At 45.1% G+C, this 23,390-nt stretch overlaps 1 protein-coding gene across 2 annotated transcripts in view; it reads left to right on the forward strand.

Moving 5' to 3' along the window:
* Window positions 1-23,390, forward strand: part of Gapvd1 (GTPase activating protein and VPS9 domains 1) — a 494,617-nt gene that overhangs the window by 119,322 nt on the left and 351,905 nt on the right. For both annotated transcript variants that reach the window (XM_068389833.1, XM_068389834.1), the window contains one exon: window positions 9,722-9,906. In XM_068389833.1, coding sequence (XP_068245934.1) covers window positions 9,722-9,906 — 185 coding nt within the window. The remainder of the gene's footprint in view (window positions 1-9,721; window positions 9,907-23,390) is intronic.

Below are 23,390 nucleotides of genomic sequence, written 5' to 3' on the forward strand. Positions count from 1 at the left end.
AGAGTTCTCTTGCTTCAGGGTACGCTCAAGCACACTATTCTGTCTTATTTCTCTTCCTGGTGTTCGGTTTAAGTTTTTATAGTTTTTATAGGAAATATTTATTTTGGTGGTGGTGGTGTTCTTGAATTTTTTTATTTTTCCTTGTTTCCTGTCCTCACTAGGCTACTTTTCCTTGTTGGAGCCCTTGGGCTTATAGCATCTTGCTTTTCCAACTAAGGTTGTAGTTTAGCTAGTAGTAGTAGTAGTAGTAGTAGTAGTAGTAGTAGTAGTAGTAGTAGTAATAATGATAATAATAATAATAATAATAATCATAATAATAATAATAATAGTAATAGTAATTGTAATTAATAATTGATAATTAATAATGTTAAGGGACCAAAGTATAAAAAGTTAATAAAGACAAAACTATATAAATACAAAATAATATCAATAATACAGAAATTTTGAATAATTTTTGTTTTTCCTATCTATAAATATTTCGTGTTTCACAGTAGTGCCTGTTACAGCCACATCATATCCACTTTTTTCTGTCTCCCCTCAAAAATTCACTATGGGGAAACTAGCCTTGGTGTACTTTTACTTCTCACTCTAGTTTCTCCATAAGATTAACTGATATTTTCAAAACTTTCATAAATGAGAAATGTAAGCTGAAACACAGCTCAGGTCAAGAATGCGACTGAATACCACGGTAGCAAGTCTTCACTCGGCAAAGTATAGAGAAAATTTGCTAACACTAAGCATGTTTCTTCTCTTGGTGGAGAGAGTGCCTACATCCTAGCGAAAGTGCGTGGGAGGCATGCGAACACTAAGCATGTCTACTCTTGCTAAAGAAAATGCTCGCGAATCTATGTGGATCACATAAAATTCTGTACTGTACTTGTTGAGCACTCCCTGTGTTCATTGATATTAAACATCTCAGGAGATCACACAGATTGTGTCTGGTGTGCAGTGTTTCCTTTTGCGCAAATTAGCACGTTCATCAGACACATATAGATCGCCCATCAATCCAAAGGATACCCCACTCGTGATGGAGAGCTTGTTCCTCCTGATATTGTCTTCCGAACTCTTCGGCGGAGGATAATCGAGTAGACTGTGTCCGGGGTGCTAAAGATTATTCCCCTTTAGAGTTATTAAATCTAAAATTAACTTAAAAGAACCTTTCAAGTCAGGTTTGTATAACTGTTGACAAGCAAGCACACAAAAGCACAGAAAGTATAATTAAAAACCAACAACTCCAGCCAGTGGCAGAATGTCTATTCTTACTGATGGCTGAAATCAGAATGAATGTTTAGTGAGTAAGCAGGGGTTGGGGCTTCTCTGCTCCTGGCCTGTAACTACCGGCCACCGGCCACCTGTTTATACCTTGTTATAAAAGTTTAATTGCCGTATACGATAGCTTTTCTGATAATTAATCTAGCCTATGTAAAGGACAAAGGTTTGCAATTGCACCAGAACTAAAGAATGATAAAGACTAAGGCAAATACAGAATATGATAGTAAATGAGGGTATAAGGAATGAACATAGACTGAAATGAACAATAGAATTGTGTGAGTAACAGAAATTAGTAGCTTAATGAAAAGGAAAAGAAAAGATTAAAATGGGAGATTAGGAAAGTTTAGGCTATTTGAAGAGGACTCGACACCTCCCATGCTAGTATCTCAGCTTTTTTATTAGCTCCAACGTAATCAAGAAGAAAGTAACTAGAAACTGTTATTTCTGGCTTGGTGTAGCTGTTTGCTGCAGATGCAACTTTGGTCAATGCTTACCTCTGACATCTGAAGTAAGAACTCTAGAATCATAGCCTTGCCAGTGACCTTTCCATTTGCAACTGAAAGTGTTGGACCACCTTCACCTTTCTGTACCTTATAGACTTGCATCCTGTCTAAGGTAACATGTTCAACATGTCTTGAAGGCAGGTTGGGTGATATTCTGTCTCTTGTTCCCATCTTGAGGGGATGCAGCAGCCCCAACCGATACATGCTAGTTGAACATCTGATGCAGGAGAGTTACACAACGAAGCAACTTTCTCTCCCACTACACCTGCCAAGAAGCTAGTCATCCATCCTCCTGGCAAGGGATAGGATGGGTTGAACCAAACAAGTCTTGATATGCCTGGTTTTACATTGGCAATGCCATCTCCTTGTGAGGAAGATACATTTTCCAAGTGCTATTACTATCTTCCTTATAAGGTAGTACAGTACTTGCTAAGGCTCTTGCAACTTAAATATCCCTATGATTAGCTGTTTGAGATCATTGGAGTTCCCTTCTTCCCTTCAATATGGGATCAGGAAGGATCTACACATCCAGGAAAGAAAAAAACCTTTCAGTTTGGTTCTAAGGAACCGCCTCCTACCAGTGAGCGAGTCTTCCTATTTTAAAGGGTGAAAGGTTTGTATATACATGGTAGAAAATAAATTTTAAAAGTAATTTGTATTTTTCTTAGCTGTACAAACATGTCCTTTTAAATAAATATCCCAACCACACCTCCTAGACTTAGGCGGAAGGACAGAGGAGGCTATTTTTTGACAGGCAGGTAAACAAGGCCAACCCTGTGCCACCTGTCTTTAACCAACTACCTTCTTAATGATTTAATGGACGTTGCAGTGTCTCTGAGGACATATTCCTATTTTAAAGGATCAGCTAATGATTTGTACATCAAGGGAAAATTAAATTTCTTATTCTTTTATAATTATTATATTGTTCCAACACAGAGACTTACCTCGAACTACTTTCTTAGGAGTTACCTGGAATCTCCTCTCAACCGACCAGAGTTTTGTGTAGTCTACCCTACTTCCGTTTTCTGTGGGGACTAACCCAGGCGTAAGGAGAACGTGCCCTGAGGGTAGTCCTGAGCTAGGTAGGCGTTAGCTTGGGTCTCGCTCGTCAGTAAGTTCTCTGGTCGCGTCGTGATACCATCACGCCGCTCTCCATTCTCTTGCGACCCTTTGTGTCCCCGACTCGTGTGTCCCACGTGGTTACCGCGGGGTGTCTGTGCTCTCCCTTGTGTTCTCGCGTGTTCGCGTATTTCCCTTGTGCCTCCCAAGTGTTTTCCTTATCCCTTCCCTTCGTGCCTGTGTCTTGTGGTTGTGTTGTGATGGAGCAGACCAGCCGTTGGCCTGGGCCTAGAGCCTGGAAGTCGTGTGGAGCGTTCCTTTCCAAGCCGGAGGTGGACCCGCATTCCCTTTGCTCTTCCTGTAGGGGTAGTGTGTGTTCGCCGACGGATACGTGCTCGGAGTGTGTTAGCTGGAATGAAATCCAGTGGGTGCGTTATAGCACAAAGAAGAAGAAATCCTTTAAACGATCCCCCAGGAAGGCGAGCATCTCTTCGCCATTGCCGTCGCCAGGTGGAAGGTCTGACGGGGTTTCTGTCCCTTCTTCCCCTACCCAGGGTAGGGGACGAGGTAAGTCCGTTGCGGGGAAGGTGCCGATGGCTCTTCCCCAAGAGTATAATATACATGATGTGGGGGTTGCTGAATCGTCACAGGCTAGTGGGGTGCCTGATAGTGCTTTGTCTGGGGGTCTTGGAGAGACTGCCCTTGTGATTGTGGGGCACGTCTCCTCCGATGACCCCATGTGGAGTAACACTGTTCCTGTCTCTTCGCCCACGTCTTGGGCCTGTGTTTCAGGTACTTAAGCAGCTGATGGCGTCCAGGATAGGTTGGACTCGACGGTAGGGGAGCCCTTCGGGTGGAAGCTTCCGAAAACACCAGGTAGGTCCCCGTTGCGGATGGAGGATGGCCTAGATTCCTGGTTCCCCAGCATGGTGCGGCCGACCTCCTTTCCAGCTACTCTGACGGCGGTTCCTGACTCGTTTTTACAACCCTCGACCTCTGGAACTCAACAGTTCGCGAAGACCTCCGTTGCTCCCGCTCCCGTCTGTCGGTCAGGTTATGCAGTATCGTCGGGGTCTTCGGAGGCCGGCTCTTCGGTCTCTTCGGAGGGTGAAGCGAGGAGGAGGCGTCGGCGGAGGAGGGAGAGATCCAGGAGCAGGCGGTCCCGCTCAAGGTATAGTAGAAGACGATCCAGGTCACCAAAGAGGAAGTACAGGAAGAGTAGGTCTCCCAATGGTGAATGGTTCTTCGTTCCCCGCAGGAGGGTCGGGGACTTCGACGAGTTTCAGCGTTCTCCAAGCTGCCGGTCCAGAGACTATTCTCCACGGAGGACCTCGGCCAGCCATAAGTATGACCCTCGCAAGGAACAGAGCGAGAAGGCCTCTTCAGGTAGGCGTAAGGCCGTGAAGCTTCTGACTCAACCCGCCCAGCGGGGGGAGCCGCGCTTTCGGACGGGCAGCCTGGTCGGGTCAGCACAGCTGACTCGGCCCTTGGACTCGCAGGAACGGCTTCCTCCGTCGGGCCAGCCCACGGAAGCCGTGCCCTCGTCGTCCAAAGACATTTTACGGACGGTAGTCCTCGCCGACACGGCGATCCCCGTCCCGACACCCGGGCCTAGTGCAGAAGTTCCCGTCGGCGCAGACCGTTGCCACCGCAGGGAGTTGCTCGTCGAGTCCAAGCCACGACGACTGATGGGAGTGCCCGTTGACCTGGCACCTCGGAATCAGGCAAAGGGTGTTGCTGACGACAGGGAAGGTTCCCCAACTGAGGACTCAGCATATCGTAGGGTGATAGGCCTTATACGCAGACATCACCGGATCGAAGAACCTGTTCCAGCCGACGAGGACTCCTGGCGGTCCAGCCTAAATCGGCTGATGGAGGCCCCTGTGCAGCAGAAACCCTCCCTGGCGCTGCCTGTGGCCAGGGATTTGGTCCTGAGCCGTGCCCACGTAGACAAGATTGTGGCGGGCAATGCCGAAGCCCCCAAGTCACAGAGTTCCTCAAAGTTACTACAGGGACTCAGGTCCCAGAGTAAGTTTTATGTCCCAGAAGGCCAGCGACCGGGAGCCTGCAAAATAGAGTCTTCCCTTGAAGTTTTGAGCCAGGGTGCCCCAGAAGACAGAGCCGCATCAGCCCCGATTTGTTTTTCACAGTCGGAGGCTGCAATGATGAAGGAAATGTCCAAAGACTTGGTCCACGTCGCCTCCTGGTTGGACTGGTGGGCTTCCACTCTGGTAGGTGTGCAAGCCACTTACGACTTGACAGACCCGGCGAAACAAGAACTCCTGAAGGAACTCATCATCTCCGGGGGAAAGACCTTAATGTTCCTAACTTATCAGTCTCTTGCCCTGTCAGCCAACTGGGTACTTCGGAAAAGGGATACGATCTTGGCCAAGCTTTCCCGAAAGATCCCTGACAGAGAAGCAAGGGCTTTGAGGAGCCTACCTGTGTGGGGTGACTCCCTGTTTCCGTTGAAACAGTTGGAGGAGCTCATGGAAAAGGTCTTGAAAAGGAAGGATGTGAGCACACCCAGACCCCACCCCGTGAGGAGGCCCGCTTACAGGAGGTCAACGTCTGATGGCCCCTCTACTACTCATGCCTCTCCTAGCCCTCTTGGGCTCAACCACCACAGCCCCCCGTAGAGGAGCCCCAGCAGTGTCTGCCTCTTTTAGGACGGCATACTCAGCGTCCAGGAGAGGGCGTTCAGGCCGCTCCTCCAGGAGGAGATAGAGTGGGAGGCCCCCTACTCCTGCCCAAGCCTCAGGTTGGGGGATGCCTCAGACAATATTGGCAAGCATGGAGGGCTCACGGTGCGGAGCCCTGGACAGTATCCGTACTGAAAGAAGGGTACAGACTCCCGTTCTTAACGGAACCTCCACCTTTGATTCCAGCCAGTCTGGCGGAGTGGCTGGCACCCAAGGACCCATTGAAGAGGGCAGCCCTTCAGGAAGAAGTTTCCACTATGATGGAGAAAGTTGCAATGGAAGTGGTCCTACATCCGGGCCCAGCCTTCTACAGCCGACTTTTTCTGGTGGAAAAGGCGACAGGGGGATGGAGACCGGTGATAGACCTGTCAGCCCTCAACAAGTTTGTTTGCAAGACGGACTTCAAAATGGACACCCCGAAGTCGGTCTTGCAGTCCTTGAGGGAAGGGGACTACATGATGACCATAGACCTCAAGGACGCATACTTTCAAATCCCGGTCCACCCCTCAAGCAGGAAGTTTCTCCGGGTGAAGTGGGGTGCCCAGATCCTACAGTTCAAGACTCTCTGCTTCGGTTTGTCAACAGCTCCCCAGGTTTTCACGAGAGTCTTCACGACAGTTTCGGTGTGGGCTCACGAGAGGGGTATTTGCCTCATTCGATACCTGGACGACTGGTTGCTCCTTTCCTCCTCAGAGGGAGTTTTGAAGGAGCAAGGTGTAAAGCTACTTCAATTCTGCAAGGATCTGGGTATCACGATCAACCAGGAAAAATCAAATCTGTCGCCCTCCACCAGGATGACCTACTTGGGGATGACACTGGACTCCCGACTAGTGAAGGCCTTTCCGTCGGAGGACCGGGTGAACAACCTGGAACGGATCCTCCTGCCTTTCCTTTCGAGACAACCCAGGAGAGCCAAAGACTGGCAAAGGCTGATAGGGCATCTAGTGTCGTTAGAGAAACTCGTTCCCCAAGGGAGGCTCAGGCTCAGGAGCATCCAATGGAACCTGAAGGGTCTCTGGAACCAAGTAGACTCTCCCTACAAATTAATCCCCGTCCTGCCGGAGACAATACCCTCCCTGGAGTGGTGGCAGTGTCGGTCGAATACTCTCAAGGGGATGCCCTTCGCAACCGAGCCTCCCAAGATGCTTCTGTTCACAAACGCCTCCAAAGAGGGGTGGGGGGCACATCTCCTCAACGAGACAACGAGAGGAACCTGGACGGACGAGGAGAAAGGGCAGCACATCAACGTCCTGGAGTTGAAGGCAGTCCGAGAAGCTTGCCTACAGTTCGTCGATCTTCTAAGGGGAAACACGGTGGCGTTGATGTGCGACAACGCCACTGTAGTCGCATACATAAAGAAACACGGAGGTCTAAAATCGAAGGAGTTGTGCGATCTCGCTCTGGAGATCCTGGATTGGGCAGAGTCGAACCAGATAGTGATTTCAGCAAGGTTCATTCCAGGCAAAAAGAACGTCCTATCCGACGGCCTTAGCAGGATGGGACAAGTAGCGGGAACAGAGTGGTCCCTCCTCCCAGAAGTAGCCAGACTCATCATTCAAAAATGGGGATCACCGGTGATGGATTTCTTTGCAACCAGGCTGAACGCACAACTCCCCGTGTTTTGTTCTCCTGTCCCAGACCCAATGGCGGCCTTGGAAGATGCTTTTCAACACAAATGGGACAACTTTGATGTGTACGCTTTTCCCCCCTTCACATTGATCAGGCAAGTGCTCAACAGAGTACGGACGGCCCGAAACTTAAAGATGACTTTAGTAGCGCCCTGGTGGCCGGAGAGGGAGTGGTTCGCGGATCTAAGGGACCTGGCATGTCTTCCTCCGTGGCCTCTACCCGACAGGCCAGATCTTCTACAGCAGCCACACTTTCTAAGGTTCCATGAGAGACAATCCTCAGTCTCTACGCCTTCATGCCTGGAGACTATCGAGCGGCTCCTGAGGAAGGAAGGATATTCAACAGGAACTGCAGAAAAGATGTCACGTTATCTGAGACGGTCTTCAACAGCGGTCTACCAAGCAAAATGGGCCACTTTTACGAAATGGTGTGCCTCAAAGAACATCAAGCCTCTCAAAGCTTCGGTCCCAGATATCGCAGATTTTCTAGTGCATCTCAGAGACGAAGTGGGCATGTCAAATCCGGCTATCAAAGGGGTCCGTGCAGCCTTGGGCCAAGTCTTCCTACTGAAGGGCATCGACCTGGGCACCTCTAGGCACATTTCTATGCTCATCAGGAGCTTCGAACAAGCTTGCCCTCCGCAGGCCTCCAGGGTGCCGCAGTGGGACTTGGCAAGGGTATTGAAAATGTTAAGTGGTCCCCCGTTCGAACCCCTGAAAGGATATAGTAGACAGGGATCTCACTCTCAAGACGGTCTTCTTGTTGGCCTTGGCCTCTGCTAAGAGAGTAGGAGAGATCCATGGGTTGTCTTACGACATCTCTCATTCGAAGGGGTGGAGAGAAATCTCCCTCAAGTTCGTCCCTTCTTTCGTGGCAATGACTCAGAATCCAGCGGTCTGGGATCCGAAGTTCGAGGGATTTTCAATGCCGGCCATTCCTAAGACAGGGATTCCAGAAGATTTGAAGTTGTGCCCCGTCCGTGCCGTTAGAAAGTACCTTGAGAGGACTGCCCATCTCCGCCCTGGTATCAAAAATCTTTTTGTCTCCACGGGTGTTACGAAAAAGCAGGTATCTAAGAATACCATCTCCTTTTGGCTGAGACGGGTTATTGTCAGAGCCTATAATGAGGAGGGACTGCCCCTGCCAGGTACTCCCAGGCCCCATGACATTAGGGGTCTAAGTACTTCTCTAGCTTTTGAGAGGAACATGGCGGTGGGCCAGATCCTTCGAGCAGGCACCTGGTCGAATCAGTCGACCTTCACAGCACATTATCTCAAGGATTACTCGAGGAGGTCTTTAGACGGTTTTTCTATTGGGACAGTCATCTCCGTGCTCCAAGCGATTTAATGGTGAAGCCCCAGGTACAATCGCAGATAACAAAACCAAGAGACACAGGTTCGTTCCCTTTCACCCTAGTCCCCGTTTTCCTATCCCTGCTCGGAGATAACCCCACATACAAACCAAAGAAGACACGTCTCTACAACGTCGTCACAGGACTCATCATCATGGAATTTTTTAAAGGGTGAGTACTTAGACACTAACATGAGCTCTTTGTGTAGTTTTCCCTACCTTTTGTTTTCCGTTATATTTTGCAACCTAGTTCACATCTAGGTTACTGGACGTCTGGTTAGCTTGGTCTGAAGTTCAGGAAGACACTCCCACCTCTTGAAGTGTAAGTCTCCTAAGAAATTAGTTCGAGGTAAGTCTCTGTGTTGGAACAAATCACAAATTTTAAGTAATTTGTATTTTTCCTAACATACTTACCGAGAACTACTTTCGGGTAATGGCCCTCCCTACCTTCCCCGAGTGCCTTTCTGCCCTTGAAGAACCTTTTGTACCATCCTAAGAACTTACTGACGAGCGAGACCCAAGCTAACGCCGACCTAGCTCAGGACTACCCTCAGGGCACGTTCTCCTTACGCCTGGGTTAGTCCCCACAGAAAACGGAAGTAGGGTAGACTACACAAAACTCTGGTCGGTTGAGAGGAGATTCCAGGTAACTCTTAAGAAAGTAGTTCTCGGTAAGTATGTTAGGAAAAATACAAATTACTTAAAATTTGTGATTTTGTTTTTATTTTATTATGGATTAAAGTATATAAAACTTCCCATTGTTAGACAATGGATAATTATGTGTAATAAGTAAGATAAATTACTCTAGATTTTGTTAAGTTTAATTTTTTGCTATATATATCTAGCACATTACCACCAAATCTGAATTGAAGCATCTAGGCTATCCAAGGTAGTAGTTTGTATAAGCAAAGCACTAGGTTCCTTTAATTTTTTTCTCTCATTCTCAAGTACCTCAGTAACTTTATTTTTAGCTTTTGGATTTTCATCCCTTTTTTATTCATGTATGGGACTTAATATATTTTTCCTCTTGTAGGGTAAGGATTTTTTGTTATTACTTATTTATTTTTTATAACTATTGACAGTGTAAAAGTATACATATTTAAATTTGAATACGGTATTAGATTTAACATTTTGAAATTAAATCCATAGCTTTAGCTCTTTTATGAACAAGTTTCTGAATTACTCATGAACTTTTATTTTTTATAGGAATCCCTTTATGGTGACCTTATTTCTGGCTTGCGTGAGAACCCCAGACTTATTGCAAAATGTTTAGTTCTTGGAGAATGCCAGAATCAAGAAGCCATGCAGTTGGCTGCCAGAACAGTGTTCTCTTCAATTTATGCAAATTGCCTTCTTCCAGATGATGAAACTTACGTTCTTAATTTATTGAAGTAAGTATTATTGTTGAAAACCCCACCGTTTTTTTCCTGAAAAGAACTAGTTTATAAGATAGATTATATGATAATTCATTCTTGTTCATACAGCTTATATAACCGGTGATTAGTATAAATCTTCTGTATGGGAAGTTACTTTAGTTAGCTTTTATAATTTGTATCAGATAAAGAAAATAAAGTTTCCAGTTTATAGAATTTGGTAGTTCAGTGATTAGTTAGAGGATTTATTTTAAGTAAGAGAATTTACAATAGTTGAAGGATTATTAAGTGTAGCAGTATTATTAGAAAGGGTGAATATAAAGATCCATTGAGAAGATTGTGAGAAAAATACCAAGAGATTTGTTGCTAATAAGTAAATAGGCAATATAGTGATAATTAGTGGAGAAACGGGTTTTTTTACGTGACGTCACAATGACGCCGGCTCATATAGGGTAGTTGACAGTGAAGGAGATTGTCAGAGATTTAGTCAGGTGATTGGATTCATTTTTATGGAATACAAAGGTGGTGGGCACACACTCTTGTCTCTGTTGGTTTGTATGTTTGTTTTGTGTTGACAAGTCAATATGTGGAATAGAAGGTAAATATAGTGTGAATTTATCAGTGGTAGCAGGGCATGGTTAGTCTAAACATAGGCTGGGCTATTAACTGGGTGTTGGTTGTCAGAATTCTTTGCTTAGGCTAGAGCTATGGGGGACACTAAGGAGATAAAAAGGAGTTGGAAGAAGAATGTCCTAGGTTTTGTGGTAAGCAATCAGAATACAAAGATTGGAAAGGTTAGGTAGAGGATTGGTAGGTACTGTAGTATGTGGGGATGATGTTAAATATCCAGGCATAAAGATTGAATTGAATTTGAAAGCAAAGGCTTTAGAAGTGATAGAAGAGATAGATTGACAAAAACCAAAAGGTGCAGATGGTTCAAAGGTAATATTAAAGGAATTAGATGAAGGGAGGGAAGGGGGAATTGTTACATGTTATACGTGAAAAGAGCATATTTGCAGGGTGATCAAATACAGAGAGAGGTATATTTGAAACCACTGATTGAGGGAGATTGGAATGGTTTATGGAAATTGAAAAAGACAGTTATGGATTGAAGTATGCTGCAAAAACATGGTATTGTAAGGTTGTGAGTATAGTGAAAGAACTTGGGGGAAAGCCAAGTAGACTGGAGTTAAACATATTTTATTGGAAGAAAAACAATAAATTGGTTAGTATATTATGCTCTCATGTGGATGACTTTTGCTATGGGGGAAATAAATGGTTCATGGAAGAGACAATTGGAAGGCTAAGAGAGAAACTTGAAGTGGATGAATGGAAAAGTAAGAGTTTTAAGTACATAGGAGTCATGGGAAAGCAAAATAAAAGGAATATAAGTATCAATAAATAGAAATATGTCAACTCTGCAAAGGAACCAGAAGCTAGGTAATATACTGGTAACAGAATACTAAGTCGGAAGGAACTAACAGAGTATAGGTCTGTGGTTGGACAGCTTAACTGGATATCTTTGCATAAAATGCCAGAAATATTGTATAGCGATAGTGAATTAGGGCATGTAAGTAAGGTACAACACAGGATACTGTACTGGCTGCAGACTCGGAAAGGAAGCTTGGTTGATTAGTGACAGAGTTTGGAAGGGTATGTGAGAGAAGGAAGTTTATAGTTAATGTGGGTAAGGTGCACAAGAAGGGAGGGTGGTGCAAGGTTGAATGTAATGAGAGTTCTGTATGAGAAAGTGTTTGTACCAACTGTGATGTATGGATTAGAGTTGTGGTGAATGAAAGTGACGGAGAGACAGAAATTGAACGTGTTTAAGATGAAGTGTCTGGGGAGTGTATTTTGTTTAGATGGGGGTTAGGAATAAAGTAGTGAGGGTGAGAATGGGTGTAAGAAATGATTTTGCTGCTAGAGTGGATATGAATGTGTTGAGGTGGTTTAGCCATGTTGAGAGAATGGAAAGTGGCTGTCTGCTAAAGAAGGTGATGAATGCAAGAGTTGATGGGAGAAGTACAAGAGGAAGGCCAAGGTTTGCGTGGATGGATGGAGTGAAGAAAGCTCTGGGTGATAGGAGGATAGATGTGAGAGAGACAAGAGAGCGTGCTAGAAATAGGAATGAATGGTGAGTGATTATGATGCAGTTCCGCTATGCCCTGCTACTTCCTCTGGTCACCTTGTTTACCGCGGAGGTAGCAGCAGTAGGGCATTCAGAGTATGAAACTTCATTTGTGGTGGTTAACTGGGAAGGGTGGGCTGTGGCACCCTAGCAGTACCAGCCTAACTTGGCTGAATCTCTCGTCAGGTTGGATGGAGCGGAGAGAGAAAAGGTCCCCTTTTGTTCCTTTGTTTGATGTCGGCTACCCCCCAAAATTGGGGGAAGTGCCTAGGTAAATAGGTAGATAGACAACACAGGATATGAGAAAATTGATTAAAGTAGTAAGGAGAGTTAAAAGTTTAATGGGAGAGGTGGTATTAGTTCAACTGCAAAAAGAGAATATCTGTTGGGAAACATATGCAGATGCATCCTTTGGAAACATTAAGGATGGGCATATGTAATGGAGTTATATATCTTTGACAGATGGCAGGAGGTGGTGTCCTATATGATGAAAATCTAGAAAATAAAAAAGTGTAGCAAAATCAATTATTGATGCTGAGGTATGTAGCATGGGAGAGGTGATGGAAGGTTTAATATATTTCAATACGTTATGATAGAACACTAATGACAGCCATTAAATCAAGCATGCCAGTTAGTGGTAAAAGACTAAAGATAGAGATTGTAGCTATAAGGGAAACTGTAGAATCTGGAGAAATAAAAGAACTGCAATGAATAGCAGGAAAGAAACAAATAGCTGATGTACTTTACAAAGCCAGGACTATCTGAAGAAAACATCAGAGCATATGTGGAAAGGCAGGGGATAGGGATGTAGAGAAGAGACTACTTTTTGTAGGAGATGAGAAGGGAGAAGAAAGAGATAAATATTGCTCACATACTCTTTAAGCTACATTTCCATGTTCATTTGTTTTACTGTTGATTACAGAATAGATTTTTCAAAAGTTTGCTTTATTCTCTATTGTATTTCACTCTAAACAACCAAAATGTTTTTCTATTCATTGTGAAGTGATTATAGAATAAGTTGAAAAAAAAAATTGTTTTATGTAATTATCTCTAAATGATGGTAAAGCACTGTTTCTATTCATTGTGAAGTGATTAAAGAATAATTTGGAAAAAAATTGTTTAATGTAATTATCTCTAAATGATGGTAAAGCACTGTGATTTTGTGTAAAAAAACGAAAACTTTATTTGTTCCGTCACCAATGCAAACCAATGCTATTTATAGGGGATACCGTATTACTTATGGCGAAGCTGAAGGACAAACCTTTAGACTTTTAGCGAGGGTTAACGACCCACCCGTTCGTTAGTAGGGGTGTAGGGTATAGTAGCTACCCCGCTCACTCACACATCTAAGGTGTGAACCCAGTTTGCTTTTCGCTCGGGGAGAGAGGTGTTATCTCTCTCCACTCCAACTTATCGGCCATTTGACTTATTTTTTCTTAATCTTGTTTTTCCTCCTATATATGAGAACATTCTTGTAATGTTTTTATATATATTTTAAGCCTTTCTTTACAGTGAATATTGCTGTTTGTGTGGTACCGTAATGCGGCAGGTTATCAAGGGTGGAGAACCTTCTCTTACGATCTTCTACCTTAGGAAGATGGACAACCCCGTTAGCTGGTGGCCTTCTGAGTGACTCGGCTTACAACGCCGCTCTCCCTCGTTACGCGGGCGGATGGCAGGTCCTCTGCGTAGAAGCACCTTAACTGTTTGCCGGTTAGGTTGCGCTCCAGAATGGTTTTCTTCAGTAATTAAGTTGAAATAAGGGCTGTTTGTAATTTAACTTTTTAAGCTCTCGACGCTGCACTCCTTGCGCCGATGGGCCAATGGCCATTCTTAGCCGGCAGAGGGAGTGCATAACCTTTAGCTTGTCCGCTCTATTTGCGGAACACCTTTTCCAGTGGAAGGTTGAGTGGTTCTTCTGAGCAGTTTGTTTAGTCAGCTGAATTGATTAATTATAATTCTATTTTTACAGTTCTTACGCTGCTGCTCACCTTCTCCCAATGATGACGGCCGGCGAAGGGAGTACACAGTCCTTAGTATCTTGGTATGTTTCTGTTCTCTCGGGAGACATCTTTCCCGTCCATAGATTAGGTGTTCCTCCCGAGGAAGTTTTTCTTTCCTATTTTTAATGTTCCTCAGCTAGGGATGCCGCACTTCTTTGTTAGGCTAAGACAGCAGACGTAGAAGAGCAGAGCCGTTCATTGCTGTGGAATCTGCTGTCCCTGCACTGTCACAGTCCTGTTCTCCTGCGCCTGTGGTAGCTCCTGATCAGCGCGCTGGCTTCGACCTTTCCATAATGAAGATGCGGTCCCTTCCAAGAGTTTGTAGGAACGAGAGCAGTGGCATACTAGGCTCATTTGGGTGTTCCGTCAAGTGATCCCTTCGGTGGGAACCCAGAAACTAGCTTCAGCGACGTTTCACAGGCAGTACTCAATGCAGAACTTCAACTTAAACAATGCTTGTTGAGGGGAAGCAGAGAGCTCTTCCCGGAGTTCTGCTTCCAGGGGTTGGAAAACTTTTCCTTTCCAAGTGAAAGTTAACCTGCCCAGGTGTTGGGCTGCTCTCCCCTTTGAGGGATAACTTCCCTCCAGCTTTCATCTAGTAACCTTCCCGCTTGCGGGGAGAATTGCCAACAGCTACATTTCATCACAGCAGATGCAGTTTTGTTGCCAAAGACTACTCTCTCCCCATGCTGAGCCGGCTCTTCTGTCAGGGGTGGAGCAAAGTCCGAGGTGAGTCTCTCCTGCGAGTGGTCCTTCAATCTCTGAAGGGTTTTCCCCTAAAAACCGTCACACCAGGCAACATATCGCCACCTTACTCTGAAGGCTTTGTTCCTACTTGCTTTGGCTTCGGCCGAGAGAGTCAGTGAACAGCATGGTCTATCAGACGACCTCTCCGATTCAAGGGGATGGGGAGAGATATTTCTCAGCTTCGTCCCCAAGTTTATTGTTAAGACTCAAAATCTGGGGGTAGTGGATCCTAGATTTGGGCCCTTTATGATTGAGTGTCTTCGCTTTGTAACCGAAGATCCAGACCAACTGGTAACTTGCCTAGTAAGGAGTTTGAGGGGTTACTTAAAAAAAACAGCAGCAGGTCGCTCCAGTGTGTCAGAACACGTCAGTGCGGGGAAGGTCAAGAGGAGGGTCACAAAGAATACCATCTCATCATGGATTTGCAAGGTCATTGACCTTCCTCCACAATGACAACCCAGAGCTCATGGCTTCAGGGGCATTACAACGTATCGGGCATTCAAGGAGAACTATTCTGTGGTGCAGGTACTGTAAGTTGGCACCTGGAAACGTCAGACGACCTTCACCGCCCCTTACCTGTAATACGTAACCCTCAGGAACATGGTCCTGTGGTGGCTGCATAACAAGTGTTCTAAATACTCCGGATAGCAAGGTTGGTAGCGTCGCGGATTTCTATTGCAGAGGTCCCGAGTTCGGTCCCCGCCAGGGACGCGAATATCGTGAGACCTTCTACCGGGGGATACTCCCAGGGTGGCGCCTGGGGGGGAGGTTAGAGGGGACTAGAGATAGTCCCTGCTGGCTAATGGTCGCCCGAGGAGAACGATGTAAATGGTCTCGGTGGAGACCTAAAACCCGCAACTTTAACTTTAAATACCTCAAGCTCCTTGATGGACAAGTTCCAGAGGGCTGAGGTTACCTGGGTTAGTCTGGGGTGAAGGAGTTAGAATGACTAGCTTCTTTCTTTCCTTCAGCTTTCTTTTCTCATGGGGAATCAGCACCATGGTACTAGCACAGCTGACCTCACCTATCTGCAGGTAAGATCCATTTCCCTTGTGTAATCTTAGTATAAAATAATGCTTGCTGCGTCCCCAATACCTCTAGCGAGGGGGTTATTGGGTAAAGTCTTAGTACTCTCAGATTCTTATTGACTCGAGATCCTATTTACTAGACCTGCCACATTGCTGGTGTCACAAACACTCAGCTTGCCCGGCCACTAGTTGCGCAGAGCACGACAATTTTAGAGAGGTTCAGGGTTCCTACCTCCTACGATCTATATCGTAGGGTAGAGAACCCCAGGTCAAATGCCAAGAGTCAGTTGTCATGGACTTTTCCCTCCTAAGAGGTAAGTCATCCCCTATAGATAAGCGAAGGGTTTGTATAGAATGTCAGAACAAAAAAAATATTTGGAAGTAATTTGTATTTTTCCTAACGATACAAACATGGAGCTATTTATACTAATTGGCCCGCCAGCCCTGTCCCCCTAGAAAGTCCTTCTTTCGGGAAGAATTGCTGACAGCTCGACGAGATTTGCTTCTGCCATCTTGTCGCTGAAAACTGTGCTTCTTCCCCTTGAGCTTGGGAAAAGCAAGTCCAGGCTTGTTCCTCCTTCGGGGGAACTTCTCTCTCGTTTGCGAGAGAGATCGTTAAGCCTATGCTTTTTCCCATAGAGCTGGGAGAAAGCTTGTCTCAGGCGATGTCCTCCTTTGGGAGGACTTCTCTCTCATTCGCGAGAGAGATTATTACTTTTTTCCCATGGAGCTGGGAGAATGCTTGTCTTAGGCAATGTCCTTCTTCGGGAGGACTTCTCTCTCGTTCGCGAGAGAGATTATTACGCCTACGCTTTTTTCCCATAGAGCTGGGAGAAAGCTTATCTTAGGCAATGTCCTCCTTCGGGAGAACTTACCTCTCGTTCGCGAGAGAAAACTTATGTTCAGCTTTTGTGTTAGAGCTGCGGGTTGTCGCAGGCGCTGCAGTCCGTCAGTTAGTCCTTGAGTCTGTTTCTGACGTCGAGGAGTTTGCCGATTCACCTGGGGCAGTGGCAGAGCTTTGTCCAGAGCAGGTTTTCCCTTCCGGGGAACAAGTCTCCCGTTCCTGAAAGAAGACTGCCTCTGGGCATCAGTGGTTCCCTTTACGCTTTGTTCTCCTCCAGGGGCGGAGCGAGAGACTTGTCTTAAGGGGACTGTCCGCCATGTCTGCCATGTTTTTTTCTAATGATCAAAACTACACCATTTCCATATACTGTATGTTTTAGAGATATATAATACCTTCATCATATAAAAATTTCAAGTCATTTGATAAAAAACTTTTGGATTTATTAGCAAAAATAATGATTTAAAAAAAAAGATTTAGGTACATTTTTCCCCAATTGTATTGAAACTTTACCATAAAAACTACTCTATCAACCAAACAATTCTGTCAGACAGAATTTTGATTTTCCTTTGTTTTTTTTTTTTAATGAATTTTTTTTCCTCGTCTAGACGGAAAATAATCGTGAAAAAAAGGTATAAAGAAAATCAAAATTTTGCCTGACAGAATTTTGGGATTTTTATTCTTTTCAATTATATCTTTCTCTCTAATATCGAACAACAAATAAGTGAGAAAAATGTACCTAATTGTGAATAAGTATGTTTTTGAGTTATGAGCTCCCAAAGATTTGCAACAAATTTTTGCTTCTTTTCTTTAAGAAATCAAGATAATATTATGATAACTTTTATTGTTTATTCTTACATAAATGCACCCTAAACAAGGTATTTGAACCCTCAGTTTACTATTCCTGTGTTACGAGTTGCCAGCGATCTCTCATTGTTGCCAGTGTTTTAGTTAACAGGTTTCAGCTCTGTACTCTTATTTATGTTTCCCTCTTTCTTGGTTCTTTTTTCTTGTTCTCCACTTACTTTTTGTTCTTTCTATCACCTTATGTAACATTGGCATTGCTATAAAGTTCCAGAGGACGTTGTGAAAGCACAATCTACTTACGAACTTCAAGTAAATAAACGCATGCATTATAATTTCTATATGTCTTTGGAAACTTTGCTGATGTTCTCGTAGCTGGTGGTTTTCATTTACCTACCCTCTACCAATGCCTTTCATATCAGAGAGAGAGAGAGAGAGAGAGAGAGAGAGAGAGAGAGAGAGAGAGAGAGAGAGAGAGAGAGAGAGAGACTGAGACTGAGACTGAGACTGAGACTGAGACTGAGACTGAGACTGAGACTGAGACTCTGACTCTGACTCTGACTCTGACTCTGACTCTCTGTCAACCTCAGTCATGCAGACAACGCAGTAAGTATGACATCATCATTTAAAGACTGCTATATCTTCATTGTTTGGAAAAATGATTGACTATTTGTTCTTTTTATGGCCTTAGGTAAGATTGGCCTTGCTATAGAGTTCCCGAGGATGTTGTGAAAACACAATGTACATACGAACTTCAAGTAAACAAATGCATGCATTATAACTTCTATACATCTTTGGAAACTTTGGCTTCTGTTCCCTTAGGAGTAGATTTCGTTCAACTACGCTCTACCAATGCCTTCCATTTCTGCCAGACGTATGATATCTCGAAACATAAGTGAAAAATCGCTATAAATATGCAAAAATAACACACAAAGATGATTCTGTCACACTCAGTCTTGCAGATGACACAGTAAGGATGACGTCATCATTTAAAGACTGCTATATCTTCGTTATTTGTAAAAATAATTGGCTGAAACTTCTGGGGAGCATGTACGATATGTTTACGCATACATAGAAGCAATAAAACAATTTTCAATTTCTGAAAGTTATGTCAAAACACCATGGGGAAGGTGTTTTGACATAACTTTCAGAAATCGAAAATCGGGAGAACAAACTTCCCATGCGGAGGAGGTATCTTTAGAGTTGGATCAGTCTCCCTGGGGCTGAGTCTGCTCTGCATTCCTATCCGGAGGATCGTAGGGTGGAAGGGTTTGTGACCCCTCTTCATCCTGGACGTTCTCCTCATGCTGTGAGGAGACATCTTTTTGAACCTGCTGGTTCCTCTCGCTGTGTTTGTGAGCCCTTGGGCTCTCGTTATGTTGATCCTACTGTTTCTCCTTGCGGTGTTTGTGAGCCTTCAGGCTGTCGTCGTGTTGATCCTGCAGGTTCTCATGACCTTAGGAGCCCTTCGGGCCTCCGTCGTGCTGGACTTTCGAGTTCACGTGACTTGGAACCTTTGGGTTTCAGTTACGCTGAGGCTTCGGGCTCTTGTAACGATGGTTACGCTGAACCTTCGGGCTCCTGTACCATCAGTCATGTTGACCCTAAGGTGTCTTGTGACAAGAAAACTTGGGTTTCCTGTTGCGCTATCCCTTCAGGGTCTCGCAACACAGGTTATGCTAAGCCTTTGGGCTTTCTTGCCTTTAGTCACGCTGACACTTCGGTTTCTCTTGACAGGGATACTACGGTTTCCCGGTGTGCTGACCCTTCAGGGTCTCGCAACACAAGTTACGCTGAGCCTTCAGGCTCTCGTGTCTTTAGTCACGCCGATCCTCCGGGGTCTCGTGGTAGGGAGTATGCGGTTTTCCTGTTACGTTGATCCTTCAGGGTCTCGTCATCAAGAGTTTTACTCTTATGACATAGTCTTTCGACTCTCGTCGCGTAAAGAGTTCGTACTCGCGTGACCAGCACTAAGCTGAACCTTCGCTTTCTTGTAGCAGGGAGTTCTCTCATAGTCGCGCGACCTCTAGGGGTTCACGCGATCACGCTGAACCCTCTGGTTCTCGTGTCCCTCTTCATCAAGAGTTTTACTCTTATGACAGAGAGTCTTCCGACTCTTATCGCATAGAGCATACGCGCTCACCCGACCAGCGCTACGATGAACCTTCGGGTTCTCGTAGCAGGGAGTTCTCTCCTAGTCGCACAAACTCTAGTGGTTCACACGATCATCTCTGTCCACGACACCAACTCTACTAGCGCGACTAACTCTGCGTGTGCGACCATCTTGGCGCGCGCGATCAGCGCTATGTTGAACCCTCAGGCTCACGCAGCCCACTTCATATTTTCCATCCAACATGAGTTAGCGATGAGGATCCTCGCCGCACGAGTTCTGACAGAGCCCGCAATCGTGGTTCACGACCCTTTGCTGCTCCCCCACCTGGCTTCCACCTCTGGACCCAGCTCTTTCTTGCGCTGCGTCACGCGACGATCTCCATCCGTCAGCACTTGACGTTCCTATCTCTCAGTCATGAGAGAGTTCTCGCGGTTTGCCATCCTTGTGGAACCAAACTCGCCTCGCTTCAGTAGTTACCTCGTCTTCGGACGAAGTACCATCTCCTTTTTATGGCTGCAGAGGGTAAGTCTCCTGCAAGGAGACACCAATCAGTCTCTCCAGTCTCACAGGTCTTCATCGCCTCAGAGACAACGCCCAGACTCTGTCCCTAAGGGCAGGCCTGTGCCGTTCTTGCCTGCTGGGAAGCCTCCCACAGGCAAGAAGGTTCAGAAACCTGCCGAGGTTCCTAAACCCTGAGGGATGCCTGCTGCCTATGGGTTTCTGTCTCCCTACAGGTAACTGTGACATAGTTCCTTTAGGTTCTGATCATGCTTCTGATCTCATGAACCCCGATGGGTTCACACGACATGATTCCTGAAGATTCCATCAGGAATCAGCGACAGAGTTCCTGCGCGTTCTCGTTCAATCCATTAGGGTTGCGCGAAATAGATTCACGATCCCTTAGGGTCATGAGAAAGGAATTCACAAAATAAATTCAGAACCCCTTGGTTCTAGTCGTGCTGAATCTCTTGGTTCCTATGATCCAGAGTTTTTTCTAAAAACTCTATGGTCGACCTTCCCCCTCCTACGAGATGGGTCTTCCAGCGTACCGTGACTTGTTACGTCACTACACTCCCAGCTGATTATTATGTCAGCAAGGCTGGTCTCGCCAGAACCGATCCTTTCGTTTTCGAACGAACCTCCGTCATCTTCCCTCCACCCTCCCACTTCGAGTGGTTGGGTTAGCTGGCGGCTTGTGATCCTTTCTCGTGATTGAAAAACTCTCAGCTGCCAGGACGGAAACTAGCGGGTAATGAAAATATTCTACATTCCAGTTTATTTCTCCTGGCAGGCCTTGCCTGAATTAGATGGTAGGTTTCTTGCTTGCGGGAAAGCATTCGATGGCAACTCCTTCGGGTAAGCAGTCGATGGCAATTCCTTCGGGTAAGCGGTCGATGGCAATCAATGTCTGGTCTTGTTGAAGCTTACCCCCACCTACGAGACTTCACCCTTTTCGTTCCTGAGAAGTTTTACCTAACTTCAACAGGTGTAGTTAAAACTTCATAAAGGTCGTAAGCCTTCCCGAAACATGCGCTCTATCCAAGACAAAACCGTGAGGTTACAGTATTGTCGTAAAGTCGGGTTCTACCATTTGATTGAGTCAGCCGCATCCCGTCATTGTACCTCGGGTACAATGACTTACCTTTTTACACGATAGGCTTCTGAGACTTTTTATTCTACCCTTACAGGGTTATTGTCTCAAGCAATTAGTCCCAAAGGAGCAGTGTTAGATTACAATAGCAATAGCGTGGGCAGCTTTTTATTACGTTTACGAACATTGCAAACCCCGCCCACAGGGAACCAGACATCCCTGTCTGTGTATGAACGCGGGCTAGCCTCTCCCATAACGAGGAGGGGGCAAAGCAAAGGAGAAATGCTCAGCAATGGATATAAGGATTTTATTTATGAAAAAAATGTAAATAGAAATCCGAAGAAAACAAAAATATTTTTTTTTAAATTCCCATTTTTATAATACTAAATAATATCCAAGTGCAGATTCTTTTACACATTTTTGTTGCACGATAATAATACAGTATCCTGTAAAAATTTCAGCCTCTAACTATGTCATTTACCTACCCCCAAAAAATGTTGAAAAGAGGATAGATTTTTTTAGCCAAAAAAACATACACTTTTTTTCTCATTTCAGGAAACTTTCCCTTGTGATTCCTCCTCCCCTTGGATCTCAGCAAATGGTGCTCAATTATCGTAGAATAAGTGCTTTGAATAGTTTTAGCTTATTTCCATATTTAGATTTTAGGTGAATTTTTTTTATAGTCATTTTTTTTTGTATACTTTTTTGGTTAATTTATTTGAAATAAATGTTTATTTTTAACTTAGCTTTCATTTATTTTTTTTGAAGAATAGTATATTCTTGAAGTTTTTTAATAGTAAAAGGTTGTGAATTGCTTTTTAAATGAATTCTTTATCGACCCATCGATACCCAATTAAGGTGCTCAAATAATGATACCTATCCAGGCTTAAGTCAGGCTACACATGTATGCTCGTTATGCTCACAGTTCGGTGTTACTACTCCGTAGTAGACCTATGCTTATTGCCCATCCAACAATAGATTGAAGATACGTCTCAATCTCTTCTTGGGGTTAGTTTGATGCGTTCGGTAATTACCGACCGGTCTCCTGTTCGGAAGGCGATCTCTGTGGAGATTCGCTCTTATAACACGAGCTGTACTGACAAACTGAGATTTTACCCAGTGAGGAGTCAGGGGTGTTACCTTAAGAGAATGACACCAGCTTGCCCCCATGGGTCGCCACTGTTGACCAGCACGGGAGGTCAAGAGGAGGATCACAAAGATTTACTTTTCCTCCGGGATCAGAAGGCTATTGAGTTTGTTCTCAATCTAGACTCTCCTCCATCCTAGGACCCAGGGCTTGTAACGTCAGTGGCGTTGCTATGGCCTACTACCTGCAAAGACGTGACCCACAGGAACATGGAGACCTTTTCCATTGGTCTTGCGGTGGTCGCACAACAAATGGTCTATAAACCTCAGGCTCCTTGATGGACAAGTAGCGAAGGGTTGAAGGCTGAGGTTACCCAGGTTAGTTTGAGGTGAATGAGTAAGAATGACTGGCTCCTTTCTTCTTTTCACCTCCCCTCTGGGGAAAACAGCTCCACAAGCCTCAGTATAGCTGACCTCACCTCGCTGCAGGTAAGACTCATATCCCTTGTGCCTCCTAAGTATAGAATAATACTTTATGTCCGTAATACATTGATGAGGAAGGGTATTGGGCAAGTCTTAAGAACAATAGGTTTTGTACTAGAGTTCCTATGTTAAAGACAAGCCACACATAGTTCTACTCACATACAAGCTTTTGCTGGCCACTATCAGTGCATTACCTCATATCGGCACTTGATTTTAGCGAGCGTAGGGTTCCTTCTTCTATCGATCACAGATCGAAATAGAGAGAACCCTGGGTCATGACCAAGGCCAGTTGGTGAGGACTTCCTTCCTCCTAAGAGTAAGTCATCCCTATAAATAGCGGAGGGTTTGTATTTACACCGAAACAAATAATAAATTTGGAAGTAATTTGTATTTGTTCCAACACAGAATACTTACCTCGAACTACTTTCTTAGGAGTATCTGGGATCGCCTCCCAACCGACCAGAGTTTTGTGTAGTTTACCCCTAGTCCCGTTTTCTATGAGGGGTAACCTCAGGTGGAGTGGAACATGCCCTGAGGCTATCCCCCAGGTCAGAGAGCATGCTTGCTCAGGTCTCAATCTCCAGTAAGTTCTCTGGTCGCGCCGTGATAACATCTCGGCGCTCTCTCTTACCCAGTGCGACCCTGTGTCCCCGACCCCCCTTTTTGTGTCTTTCGAGG

This window comes from Palaemon carinicauda, chromosome 16 (assembly GCF_036898095.1).
Source record: "Palaemon carinicauda isolate YSFRI2023 chromosome 16, ASM3689809v2, whole genome shotgun sequence".
Classification (NCBI taxonomy): domain Eukaryota; kingdom Metazoa; phylum Arthropoda; class Malacostraca; order Decapoda; family Palaemonidae; genus Palaemon; species Palaemon carinicauda.